The sequence below is a fragment of the Felis catus genome, chromosome B3 (assembly GCF_018350175.1).
Source record: "Felis catus isolate Fca126 chromosome B3, F.catus_Fca126_mat1.0, whole genome shotgun sequence".
In the NCBI taxonomy this organism is placed as follows: Eukaryota; Metazoa; Chordata; class Mammalia; order Carnivora; family Felidae; genus Felis; species Felis catus.
In genome coordinates, this window is record NC_058373.1 from 122,251,133 (window position 1) to 122,265,470 (window position 14,338).

A 14,338-nucleotide genomic window follows, 5' to 3' on the forward strand; every position below is an offset into this window, starting at 1 on the left:
CAACTCACGCATGTGTGCGCTCTCTCTCTCAAAATAAACATTAAAAAAATAATAATTTTTTAAAAAGTACAGAAGCTTATTCTCTGCCTGGAGGAATAGGCACATAATGTTGGTCTCACCATTTAAAATAGGAAAAGAACAGACCAGAACAGTCCTATCTACTACCTTCACAAAGATGATCTGAACTCCCTTTTCTATATCCCTCTGTCATTCGCAATTCTAGCTTATTCTATACATCTACAAGGTGATAAGAAAGGATTACTTCCAGGGACAGTCAATTCTTCTTCTAAGAAAAAGTGAACAGTTTGTGAGAAAATAGTGCTGATCTAGTAAGTTATCAAACTAAAAAGGAAAGGCAGAGAAGCAAAACTGGGCCCAGTGGACTAAACCTTCTCCCTAAAAGGTTCAGAAAAGCCACTCCTCATAATTCGTATTTATCTCAAATAGCACCTACCTCTTATCAGGAGCTGCCCTGGAAAGATTCCGGTCGTGCTGTCTTTCTTTTCGCCTATCATGCCGGATTTCATCCCTCTCACGTGCCTCCCCATCCTCTGTGTGAACAGAGTTGAAAATTACTTCACCACTATGTTACCCATTAATATCTGGAACCAGAGAATATTCTTTAACCTACGACAGAAAATTCCATGAATTTCTTTATAGTCACATTCAACCCTTTTAACTTACTTGCAATTAATTTAAATCCAACAGTATTGATCTAATTTTTTAAAGTTTATTTACTTATTTGCGGGGGGGGGGGGGGCAGAGAGAGAGGGTGAGAGACAATCTCAGGGAGGCTCCATGCTCAGCGCAGAGCCTGACTTGGGGCTCAATTCCCGAATGTGAGATCATGACCTGAGCTGAAATCAAGAGTCGGCTGCCTAATTGATTGAGCCACCCAGGCGCCCCAGTTTCATTTTTGAATGTGAATTCCATAATTATGCATGCAGCTGCAGTGTTTACAGGTAAAGTATACTGATGATGTCTTTAACTTAACTTGAAATGCATCAAAGTTGTAAGGTGAACTGACGGTGGATACAGATGGGTAGACAGGTAATAAAGCAAATTTAGCAATGTTAATTGTGAAAAAAAAAAGTTAACTGTAGAATCTAGGTGGTGGAGATATGGTTGTTCATTGTATAATTCTTTCAACTTTTCTGTGTGTGTGTTTTTTTTAAGTTTATGTACTTATTTTGAGGGAGAGAGAGAGCACGTGTGCACACATGATCACGTGAAAGGGGCAGAGAGAGAATCCCAGGCAGGCTCCACATTGCCAGCACAGAGCCTGATGTGGGGCTTGAACCCACAAAATTCAAGATCATGACCTGAGCTGAAACCAAGAGTTGAATGCTTTACCGACTGACCCTTGATTTCAGCTCAGGTCATGACCCGAGGGTCATGGGTCTGAGCTCCACGTTGGGCTGCCCTTGAGCACAGAGACTGCTTAAGATTCTCTCTCTACCCTGCCTCTGTACCTCTCCCCTGCTCGCTCTCTAAAAAAATAAAAAAAAATTAAAATTGTCATATTAAAATTTCAGGAAAAAAAATTATGTGTAAATGTACCCTTGTATTTTCAAAGACTGGCTGAATAAAGAATCTTTTGCTTGTGGTCCACCACAGCTGGCTGCGTCTTGATCTCTACCTATGGTGTTTATGTCTATCTTCACCTTCTCTTCTCTCTCCAGTCTGAAGGGACACAGTGCGAGCATGTGCTTTGGTGGAGCCAGCCTGTCTGGATTCACATCCTGTTCCTATGACAGGTTAGCAATATGACCCTGTGCAGGTTACTCTACCACTCTGAGCTTTAGTCTCCTCTGTAAAACAGTGACAGTCCTACAACCACTGCATGGGGTCGCTGGAGGGAGTATATAAGGCAGTACATGTAAAGTGCTCAGAGTAGTGTCTGCCATAATAAGCACTCAATAAACGTTAGTTATTAGTATCTGGCAACACATTTGTCAAAATTTTAACTAATTCTTCAAAAATCATTCTGTGCCTTCTTATCCTCACCAGTGTAGAGAACTTAGATACAGGGAAAATCTTCTAATTACCTTCCGTGGCTAAGTATATGTACAACAAGCAGGTTTTTATAACTTGCCTTATTAAGTCATTCACATATGATTCAAGGGTATGGATCACTACTTATAATCCTGGTTCTTTCTCTAAAGCTGAACTCTGGACTCCTATATCCAACTGCCTGCCTGACACCTCTATCTTAAACTTAACGTGTCTACAACTAAACTCCTAATCTTTCCCTCCCAAACCTCTTCCCCTGCAGTCTTCCCAATATTAGTAAGTGGAAACTCAATCCCTCCCAACTGCTCATGAAGTTCTGGAAATAATCCCTGACTCTTCTTCTCTCATACCTCTACGTAACACATAAGCAAATTTTGACGGCTCTCCCTTCAAAACACATCTGTATCCGACCATGTTTTCCCTACCTCTCGTTATCTCTCATCTGGATTACTGCAACAGCCCTCCAAATGGTTTCCCTGCTCCTCCACATGCCCATTCCACAGCCTGCTCATATATGGCATATTGTGCTGCTTTGCTCAAACCCTTCAAATGCTTCCCTTGTTATCTGAAGTAAAAGCCATGTCCTTAAAATGGCTAAAAGGCCACCCACGATCTGGCCATTAGTCTTCATATTTACATTAACCACTCTGACACCTCATCTACTACTCAGCGTGCTCCAGTCCAGCTACATTGGCCTCCCTGCTTTTCTTTAACACACCCAGTATACTCCCAAATCAGGGCCTTTGCACTTGCTGTTCCTTCCGTCTGGGATGCTTTTCCACAGAGTAAGACTCACTTCCTTACTTCCTTCAAGTTTTTGTGCTAATGTTATCATCTAAGAAGTCAGGTCCATTCTGACTATCCTTTCCTTCTGGTACTTTTATCCTCCTTGCCTGTTTTATTTTTCTCCATAGAGATTATTATTATGCTATTGTTATTAATTATCTAGTAATGATAATTAACATTATCTAGTAATGATAATGTTATTAATTATCTAGTAATGATAATTATCTAGTAATGATAATTACATTCACTGCTATACTCTCAATTTAACTGAAAACCTTGTGTCTAGAAGAGAACCCTGCATATAGTAGATGCTCAATATGCATTGAAGGAATGAATAATTGTACTAGTCTAGGATTGATTATTTGAAAAAAAATTTTTTAATATTTATTCACCATTGAGAGACAGAGCACAAGTGGGGAAGGGGCAAAGAGAGGGGGAGACATAGAACCTGAAGCAGTCTCCAGGCTCTGAGCTGTCAGTGCAGAGCCTAATGTGATGCTCAAACCCACGAACTGTGAGATCGTGACCTGAGCCGATGTCTGACACTTAACCGACTGAGCTACCCCCTCATTATTTCACTTTTTCAAAAATTTTTAATGTTTATTTTTGAGAGAGACAGAGCACAAATGGGGAAGGGGCAAAGAGAGAGGGAGACACAGAATCTGAAGCAGGCTCCAGGCTCTGAGCTGTCAGCACAGAGCCCGATGTGGGGCTCGAACTCATCAATCATGAGATCATGACCTGAGTTGAAGAGCTGAAGTCAGACATTTAACTGAGCCAGCAAGATGCCCTTAGAAACTTTCTTTTTTAAAATATTTACTTATTTAGAGAGAGAAAGAAAAAGCATGGATGTGTGAACTGGGGGAGGAGCAGAGAGAAGGAGAGAGAGAATCCCAAGCAGGCTCCATGCTGTCATTATGGTGCCCAATGTAGGGCTCGATCTCATGAACCGTGAAATCATGACCTGAGCAGAAATCAAGAATCAGAGGCTCAACCAACTGAACTACCCAGGTGCCCTGAAAGAAGAAATCTTAAGCAGGCTCCACATTCAGCACAGGGCCTGACATGGGGCTCAATCCCATCACCCTGGGATCATGACCTGACCACTCCATAATATGCAATTTTAAATGATTTTTAATTTAATTTAAAAATGTCCAGTGTAGGAGCACCTGGGTGGCTCAGTTGGCTAAGTGTCCAACTTCAGCTCAGGTCACGATCTCACGGTTTGTGGGTTCCAGCCCCGCATCAAGTTCTGCAGAGCCTGCTTGGGGTTGTCTCCCTGTCTTGCTCTCTGCCCCTCCTCCACTTATGTGCACGTGCATGCTCTGTCTCAAAATAAATAAACAAACTTAAAAAAAAAAAGTCCAAGCGTGCCTGGGTGGCTCAGCTGGTTAAGCATCCAACTTCAGCTCAGATCATGATCTCACAGTTTGTGAGTTTGAGCCCTGCGTCGGGCTCTGTGCCGACAGCTCAGGGCCTGGAGCCTGTTTCGGATTCTGTGTCTACCTCCCTCTGCCCTCCCCAGCTCGTGCTCTTTCTCTCTCAAAGATAAAACATTAAAAAAAAAAAAATTCCAATGTAGTCTCATACTACATTGAAGGCCCATCTTCAAATATATATTCTTTATTTTCTACTGCTACAGCTCAGTAAAGCAGAAGTTATTGTTACATTTCTATATTATTTCTGAAATGTCTACATTTTTATAGGTGTGTACTAGTTTTCTATGCAGTAAAAACAATGGCGAGTCTCTAAATGTTCACAATGTAAATTCAACTCAGTAAAGAGAATGTCATACCTTTTTCCACATGGGTTTTGATCCCAGCTCTTCTCTCCCTGGCTTTCTGGGCCATTTCTCTAAGTTTCTCTTCATGTTTCTCCTTTTCTTTCTGAGCCATCTTTCTCTCTACTTGCGCACGCATTTCTACAGCTTCACGAGCCTGTTAGTAAAGTCAGATGTTAAATAATACACAATTGGAGGGTAAGTCACAGCTATCATCCAAAACCCTGACAGAAGTCTGGCTTCAAAGAGCAGTTATAAGAATTTAGATTTGTTATTACCGATTAAAACAAAGATTCTTGTCCACTAAAACAAAGTTGGCCTAAAAGACACTGCGAACTTAGATTTTTCACTCTGGAAAATGTTTTAGTGGTTCAAATGATAACGACCCCAATAAATCTTGTAAGTCGCTGTTTCACTAATGCTTTCTCAGAAACAACCCAAAAACTACGTTAAACCAGGTTCCAATTAAGCAATTTTCAGTATCAGTAACATAGCAGAAACTGGTAATGTGTTCAAAATCAATTAAGACAATTCAAGATAAAGCCTTAGCAGGAGATAATTTTTTAGAAAGGTGCTTGCTGTGATGTAGGATGTATACTTATCTATGTTTTAAACATGTGCCATGAGGTATGTGAACTTCCAGGTCACATATTAATAATATTAATGCCATAATATTAATAGACAATTGCTATTATGACTACCATTTTCTACAGCATTTAATTCATCAGGATGTTTATTTGCCCTTCCTTGCTGACTTTTTGGGAGACATCTATATTTAAAACAGAAAAAATTATTAAAAGAAAAAAAGAAAGAAAAACATTGTAAAACCTAAAAATAGCAGTCGACAATGTCTTTAAAAATGAGATGAGCCTAGTGAACCACCATTCTGGAGTGTTCTGAGGAGGCTGGCTGGCCAGCAATGGAGTCTATGTACAAGTCTACAAAGGCTGAGACCAGGCGCAGAGCTGCAAATAGCACCTGCCATGTCTGGCGTCCATGCTACAGGTGACTGTCTCTCTAGGTACCCAGTACTGTACCTAAAACAGCAGTATCTTGTGTTAATCAAACCATCATGTTGTAGGACTTAAAATTTACAGTGATGAGTCAGTTATTTCTCAACAAAACTGGAACAAACAAACAGTATCTTAGGTAACCAAAAATAGATTTACAAATGATCAAGAGCATTACACCCGTTAATTATGACAGACCAACCTTCCGATCAGCAATATAGAGGGCTTCAGCCAGCTTGGCAAAGTTCTCATTGATGTGAACTGTCTGCAGGCCTCTTCCATCAGCAGCCAGACGCTTGTCTAATGGAATTGTATAACCCTGTGCGAAAGCAGGCAGGAATCACCAGTCATAAAAAAGTGGTAACAGATTCTTTAAAGTTAGATTTAAATATGTCCATTTTGACAACCACTGAGCTGAAGTTCTTGTTCTTACATCTTTCTTCCCAATTGTGAAACAGCAGCAGAGGCTCACACTGAGAGCTTCGTGTAAAGTCTTAACTGAAAGCACTTCATGTCTGCGGTCTTATTTAACCTTCACAGTGACTCTGTAAGGCTGGTAACGCTGTTGTTTCCATTTCACAGCTGATGATGCTGAGGTAGGGAGCTTAGGTAATGTCCCCAAGGTCACACAGTTAATAAACAGATGAGCTAAAATTTAAACTTGGACAGTAGGATACCAGAGCCCAAGGTCAGGGCAAAAAGATTCTCATGTTAATAATTATGAGTTAGGGTAAAAGGAAATCACTATCAAATAGCTAAACAGTTGTTCCTCAAGTAATAGACCAATCATACAAAAGTGGAACAAATCACTAACATCAGAGTATACGTAGGTAGTTTAACGTGTTGTACTGTTTTAATGACTTGTCAGATTCTTGGAATACTGTAAGTTTTAGTAAATGGAAAAAAGATATTTTGACAAATTAAGATTCTGTGTTCTGAAATTTTGCATCCTATTTTCAGTAACTCAAGGAGTATACTTGAACACCATGGACATTTCAGGCTTAGCTTTATTCTTCCAGATTTATGATTAGATTCCTAAATGTTGACTCTTGTCCATGGTCTTTACTCCTAATACACCAAAGTACACCCTTTTGTTTTAGGATGAGTACATAACTTCCTTTAAGAAATAATTTAGGAGCACCTGGGTGGCTCAGTCTGTTAAGCGTCCTACTTTGGCTCAGGTCATGATCTCATAGTCTGTGAGTTTAAGCCCCATGTCAGGCTCTGTGCTGACAGCTCAGAGCCTGGAGCCTGCTTCAGATTCTGTGTCTCCCACTTTCTCTGCCCCTCTCCCACTCACTCGCTCACGCTCTCTCAAAATAAAGACACACAAAAAATTTAATAAAAAAATAAAAAATAAATTTAAAAAAGTAGTTCTATTTAATCTACAAATTAAAGTGGCCTTCATCACCCATCAAAAATAGAATTATAAAGCGTGATTTGGGGGAAAAGGGGAAATAGTGATCAGAGAATTTATTTCACATTATGGTACAGATTCTTCATGACTCCTGCAAGCTTTGGTGCTTAGAGATGTACAGGATTTAAAAAGCTTATGCATATAGTCTTATAAACAGAAAAAAAAAGTTTGAAACTTAAAGCACTGCATATATCCAAACAATTACTCTTTTTTGTCATATTATTAAACTGATTTCTTTCAGAAATAATTTGAGATATCAATTCCAGTTTTCTAAAGAAGACTATCATTCATTGATATGTCACTTTAATTTACCTATTTCTTTTCTATAAGCTTCTGATACCTACAATTCACTAAAAGAATCTACATAGTATTCATGTGACTGGCATACTATATTTCTATTACATTACAAAAAAAAAAGTCACATAAGTTGGGTGTTCCTTTTTGAAAACATTCAGCTAAGTGAGATGGTGAGGATTTAATGAAAGTTTTTCAGGCTGAACATCTTTCCTGAGTGTTTTCCAGTAGGTTCTAAAAGTAGGAGACTGATTTTATGACAACTTCATTACCTTTGCATTTTTCCAGTTTGAAATACAAGGAGGAATCTTCCACTCTTGTTGTTCCTTCACAGTCATCTGAGTTGACAAAAGAACAGAAAAAGAGACATTTTTAGATTTATAGTCTAGATAAAAACCCAAGCGCAATGTTTCTCTTCAAAGATAATTCAATATACACTGACATATGAATGAATGTAGTCCAAGGCCAAAGTTCCATTTGTTTGGTAGCACTATATACTATGTTCCTTCACCATGGATTCTAGTAGTAACTTTAATATAAAAAAAATGGAAAATAATCTATACATTATTTTTGACTATTATAAATGGTTAGTATTTTTCCATATTTAAAGTGACATGACTTCTTTGAGATGAAAACTTGTTCTTTTAGTTGGATAATAAATCATATCTAAAAAATGCCACTCAGATTATCAGGGGGCTATTAATCCCAGGCACTTACTTCTTATAACTATGACAATATTCTGCTTGTCAAATAGCAGACCCTGTTCATTCCATTAATAGCAGGGGTTAGGCTAACAACAAGAAAACTAATAGCTAACATTTCACATACGTTCTCTTACACACTCTGGAACTACCTACAAATTATAGCCCTGAGTGGCTCCCCATTTGATCTTGAAAGATAACTTAAAAAAGTAGTAAGTGTGGCAAAATGTACCTGTACAGGCACCTAGATTTTGTTCTATGGAAGGTTATTTATAAAATTAATAATCATGAATACAAAAAAAGATGTTAGACTACAGCAAAGATTACCTTCCGGCTAGGGGAATGCATGACAGGTGCAGGAGGAGAAGGTGGTCCTCGGGGAATTTTCTTATTAATCCTGAAGGATAAAATCAAAGCAAAACCAGAGAGTGTTACACAGTTTTCCATTTTAGCTAATATGTCTCAAGTCTCCCCCTCCCATTTTTATAAAACTTCAAATATATAAAAAAAGAGTGTATAATATATGCCCATCTATCATATATCAGTCACTGAGCTTCGACAACTGTTAAACACAGCCAACTTTGTCATCATCATTACCCACCTTCATCTCCACAGTATCATTATCATTTCATAGAGTAATATACTTTTAGTAGGCTCCACATCCAACATGGGGCTCGAATTCACAACACCAAGATCAAGTCACGTGCTCTACCAACTGAGCCAGCCAGGCACCCCCACTTTTTTTCTTCTTTTTAAATAACAGTTTTCTTAAATAACAGGTACACCTGACATACAATTAACTATAAATATTTAAATGAACAGTTTAAGTTTGACACAAGTATACACCTGTGAAACCATCATCACAATCAAGATGGCAAACACACTCATCACCTCCAAGTTTCTGCATGCTCCTTGCCTATCCTTCTTATTCCTCCCCTCACCTCTGTACTCCCCTCCTTCACCATAGGCACTGATCTACCTCCTGTTACCTCAGATTAGTTTGCATTTTCTGGAGTTTTATAAAAATGGAATCATACAGAATGTATTTGTTTTTGCCTGGCTTCTTTCACTCAGCATAATTATTTTGAGATTCATTCATGTTATTTCATGTATTAAGTTTATTCTTTTTTATTTATTCCATTTTAATATTAATAGTATTCCATGTATAGATGTCCCACAATTTATTTATCCACTCACTTACTGATGGACATTTGAGACATTTTTCTCCTCTGGTATCTTTTTTAAGAATAGAGGTTTATTCTTTTTTTTTAAATTTTTAAAAATCTTTATTTATTTTTGAGAGAGAGAGAGAGAGAGAGAGAGAGAGAGAGAGAGAGAAAGAGAGAGAGAATGAATGAATGAATGAGCAGGGGAGGGGCAGAAAGAGGGAGACACAGAATCCGAAGCAGGCTCCAGGCTCCTAGCTGGTAGCACAGAGCCCAATGCGGGGCTCAAACCCACGAACCGTGAGATCATGACCTGAGCCGAAGTCGGACGTTTAACTGACTGAGCCACCCAGGCACCCCGAATAGAGGTTTATTCTTACAGGCCATCTACTTACTTGAACCGTGGAGGCTCCATTGGATCTTTTTGCATTTCCACCATCCGAATAACTCTCTGTTTAGCTCCAGAGTTGAAAGCCACTCCTTGTTGAGATGGTGTGTATCTGAAGAATGCAGATGAAACTAAAGGTGTAACTAGTTCAAGCTCAATGGGTTATTTCCTTCTGTTATAATCCTAGGTTAGACTATATTGTCAATTCCTTTCACAAAGTATTAATAGAAAATTACAAAATATTTAGGTAGATAGCAATGAAGGTAAGAGAACAGCAATTATGAGTTATAAGCAAAATGTGAACTAGAGTCATATTGGTTTGCAAATAATCCATCCTTGTCCATTTTCCACCACAGAAGGCATGGTGTTCAATTTCACAGGTAAGAGGTCTAGAAAATGGTACCTATTTTGTAAGTCTGCGTTTGAGGAAGAAACACCCCATAATATTTCAGCAGGCAACTTAGAATTAGTAGTTCCTGACTAATCATGGGTTGTAAAACAGAGAAGAATAATAGTAGCAGCCCTATAAGCTCTGAATTTTCCTATACATGTGAATCATCTCTCTACACAAAGATTTAGTTGAATGAAATCCCTCACAATTTATAAGTATTATAAATATGCCTATCATTATATAAATATTAGTACATTACTATTATTCTATTATTACATGTTATATAACTATTATATAATGAATTATGACATTACCAATATACTAATATTATATCATTATGAAAATATTATATAAATATATGATGCTTATTATATATAAATGGGAAACTAAAATAGTATTTGTGGTTTGGGTCACATGCTGTAAGTAACTGTTAATTTCTAAAAACAAATAAATATATTTTGAGAACAACATAATAGTTAATATCTTCAAAAATATCTTAAAAAATTCTGCTTTCAAGAGTCTGCAGAGTCAACAGACTTTAAGTCATTATTCAAAAAATTGCTTGTCTAATTGTGACTAAGTAGGATAGTGAAGGAATACCAGGACCCCCAACCCCAATCTAGTCCAACATGAAAGTAAGACTTCCAGGCAAGATCATACCGGATATACTGAGCAGGAGCCAGTTTATCAGCTGCTCGGACTGGCATGGCTGCAGCAACCTTCTGTGATACAGATTTTTCTAAGGCTACCCTTGTCTTTTCTGTTATCTGAAATAAGAAACACAGCAAGGAGTTGTCTGAAAGCTAATAAAGACGTCAAAAGCCATCTAAAATAATTATATATGTATCAATGCCCAGTTACCTCTTTAATGGCTTCCTCATCAGGTCTTTGCAGGTCTGGGTCATCTGCATTCATGACTTCCTTGGGAACCAGGTCAGTGTACTTGCTATAAATGACCTAAAATGTTCAAACACAAGCAGGATCAAGAAAAGCAGAGAATGAGAAGAAGCAACCTCATTAAGTCATTTCAGAAGTCAGCACACTTATAAATTTAGGACACAGATTTTGTCTTTTAGATTTTAAAACCAAGGAAGCTTAAAATATATACACAAATTACTGCCCCAGCTATATAAGTTAATAATTTTCCTTTGACCTCATGCATTTAAATTATTTGAGTTCTAATCAAGTCAGTATCCAAATACATTGTGCCAACAAAATCTTATGCATCAGTGATCCCTATTTTTGAGACTCACTAAGACTTGAAATTAATGATGATATAAATTGCCTATTGCACCATTATCTTGGATTACAAACTCATCAGAATTTAAGTCAGGTTACCAAATAATTTCCAAATTCACTGGGCCTGGAAAATTTCATTGACCTCACCCTACTTAATAATGTTTGTCTTTTCTGACAGCAATTCTATTCACAGACTAAGTAATGAACACGTGTCATGGTCAAAAAACCCAGAACACTTCTTCTGGGGGGGGGGGGCGGGGAGTAAAAATATATTCTACATACACCACTTATATTCATTATCCAAATTTACAAAGGCCAGAATTTTTACTGGGCTCCCCAAGTCTCTATGAAGCTGACACTGATGTAGTAGGCCCCTGACAAATAGAGTATCACTTACTTTTGTGTCCACCTATACTTTTCAAATACTTTCATAAAACCTTACATGGCAGACTTTATTGAAAAAAAGAAGTACTGAGAATTTAGCAAATAAACAGCATGCTAGATTTTACTGCTTTAGTAGGGAATTTTTGATACACATATAAAGAACAACTAATGATTATAAAAGAAAACCCAATTCTCAGGTACTTGAGACCTTCAAAAATTACTACTATAAGCCAAAGTCTTCTATCAATAACTGCATTCTACCAGGACATTCCTTAAAAATAGCTTAAAGGAAATGCTGGCTATTCTTAATTTCTTATTCCAAATGGCAGAACAAAAAACACTTCATAGCCTATAAGACCTGACCTGGTTTTGCCTACACCTTTAATCTCCCCCATACCTCTTGCTTCCTCATTTATTATGCTTCAATCACATCAGCTCTTTGTTTTTTTGTTTGTTTGTTTTAAACACAACATGCCATTCCCAAATTCTGGGCCTTAAATAGTGTTGTTCTTAGTTCTTCACATGAGTTCTCAACCTCTGAGTCTCTGTTCAAAGGTCATGACTGCACTTATGAGTCCTCCCCTGACTACCCTGCTAAGCAGCAACCCCTCCTTATCCCATCACTTAGTGTCACAGCACTGTTTACTGTCTTCAAAGCATTGCTCACAGTATGAAATTATTTTCTATTTTGTCATGTATTCTATTAAAGTAATAATAATAGCTAAAATTTATTAAGCACTTATTTTGTGCCACTATTCTTTAGCTTTATATATATAATTGAATTTGTGTATCAACCTTGAGGTATGCATATGCACAATGATTACACCTATATTATTGATGAGGAATGTTTTATATAAGCTATGGATTTCCCAGAAAAAACTATCTCATGACTATAGACTAATCCTTTAGCTTGTTTTTCTCAGGAATGAGACAAAGGATCAGGCAAGAAAAGTATAGATTGTTTACCACAAAACATAACCACTGATATGTGAGCTGTAGTGTCACCATCCTCTCAGTGTTCATTTGAAAGGGACCTAAAGCTCACTCTGGGGAGAAGAGTAAGGCTCCATACATTAACATCACACAGCTAGTAATGACCTTAAAAATCTTATTTCTTTTCAAGATGGAAACATCTATGCCACTTGAGTTTAAAATTACGTATCAATACTCTAGAAAATAGTATCTAGACTATGAAGAGTTAATTACTTTTACACAGCAATCATTACAGGAAAGGATTCTAAGTAAATGGCTCCCTGGTAGTCATATATGCTCAACATAAAGTCTCAATACTAATTTAGCATACAAGAGCCATTTGCTGCTTCTTATTTGGGTATTCCAAAGTTAATAACCCTTTAAATGAGCATCAATAAGATTCTAGCATCTCACAAAGCTGAGTGAAGGACATCTGAAGAGCAAGATTCCTCCATGGTAATTAACTATAAAACCTCAAATTTTTATTGCCTGAGAACCAAATGTGCTGAAGAAACTCAGAATATCCCAGGAGGCAAAGGGGCTGGGGAGGGTTATCTGAAAAATACAATATACTCCAGAAGGTAAGAAGAGCACAAATGGGCTCTGGGAACAAGATAAAGCAATAAATCATCTGTGAAACTTTTTTTTTATTACTGAAAACTGGCAAAGGACCAGATTGACCTGACTGGATAAATCTGTCAACATACTCACCATTTTGAAGGCAGAAAGAAAACACTATCTTTAGGCTTAGCTAGTTTGTGAAATCATGAACAAGGTAATATATGATTTATCTCGGGGTCAGTTTAAAGTTGCTGGGAGTTATTTGTTTGGGGGGAAAATGTTGAAGGCATTCTTTTAGGTAATATTATATATGTAACATTTGCTATGCAAATATTTCAGAAGGAAAAATGTAAACACCAAGGCTTTTTATTGATGTATCACTCAAATCACAATTGGAAAAAAAAGAACATTTTAGTTCCATCAAAATTTAATTCAAGAAAATTTTTTTCCCTCCAATTTTGTATTACTGTGAGTCTTGTCAATACAGTATTTATTTTACATGTAGAGAGATCTAGGGCCTAGACTTATCCCTTGAAATCTTGCCTTTTTCTTAATCTCTTATACCTAGAGCTAGCATTTACCATTCTTGACCTTTCACTATTAATATTTCAGTGATAACTTTCTGGTTTCTGAAGAAAACCAGATCCCTCTGATATAAATCAGAAATCTTCACACTATAATGCAAATTCAATAATCCAATAAACTATTTTCATCCTATGTCAAAGACTCTGAAAATCAAGCCTCCTGAATGATAATGAATTTTTAAAGACCCATTTTGTACATTTAGCAGCCAATTCCTACTTCTAAAACTGGAAAATCAGTGGTTTTAAAACAGGGCACTGCTGCCACCCCCAAGGCTCTACAGGTATTTAATAGGTAGTGTCAGTTACATTAAACATTATACAACGCGGAAGATGGTCCCGAACAATCAAGTGTCCCCTCTTCCAAACGCATTTGCCAACGTGTACTCAGTTAATGTTGAATTAAATGCATTCAAAAACTTCGTGCATTAATCCATCCACTTTTTAAAAAATTAAAATACTTATTTATTAAATTTGTGTAAGAAATTCAAGTGTATATTCCAGGGCATAATGTCCAGCAAGGAAATACATTCACCAGAAACAGTATCAGAACAGTCCAAGTACTCACTCTGTTTACTATCTTTCTTCTCAATTCATTCGGTACCCTGCTCATTTTTTTTTTTTAATTTTTTTTTTCAACGTTTATTTATTTTTG

At 37.2% G+C, this 14,338-nt stretch overlaps 1 protein-coding gene across 1 annotated transcript in view; it reads right to left on the reverse strand.

Annotated features, from left to right (window-relative positions):
- The window catches only part of SNW1 (SNW domain containing 1), a 33,030-nt gene that overhangs the window by 5,178 nt on the left and 13,514 nt on the right, over positions 1 to 14,338 (reverse strand). The window contains exons 4-11 of the mRNA XM_003987872.5: positions 10,808 to 10,903; positions 10,607 to 10,713; positions 9,563 to 9,667; positions 8,329 to 8,398; positions 7,573 to 7,638; positions 5,792 to 5,908; positions 4,595 to 4,736; positions 455 to 551 (exon numbers count right to left, since the gene is read on the reverse strand). Coding sequence (XP_003987921.1) covers positions 455 to 551; positions 4,595 to 4,736; positions 5,792 to 5,908; positions 7,573 to 7,638; positions 8,329 to 8,398; positions 9,563 to 9,667; positions 10,607 to 10,713; positions 10,808 to 10,903 — 800 coding nt within the window. The remainder of the gene's footprint in view (positions 1 to 454; positions 552 to 4,594; positions 4,737 to 5,791; positions 5,909 to 7,572; positions 7,639 to 8,328; positions 8,399 to 9,562; positions 9,668 to 10,606; positions 10,714 to 10,807; positions 10,904 to 14,338) is intronic.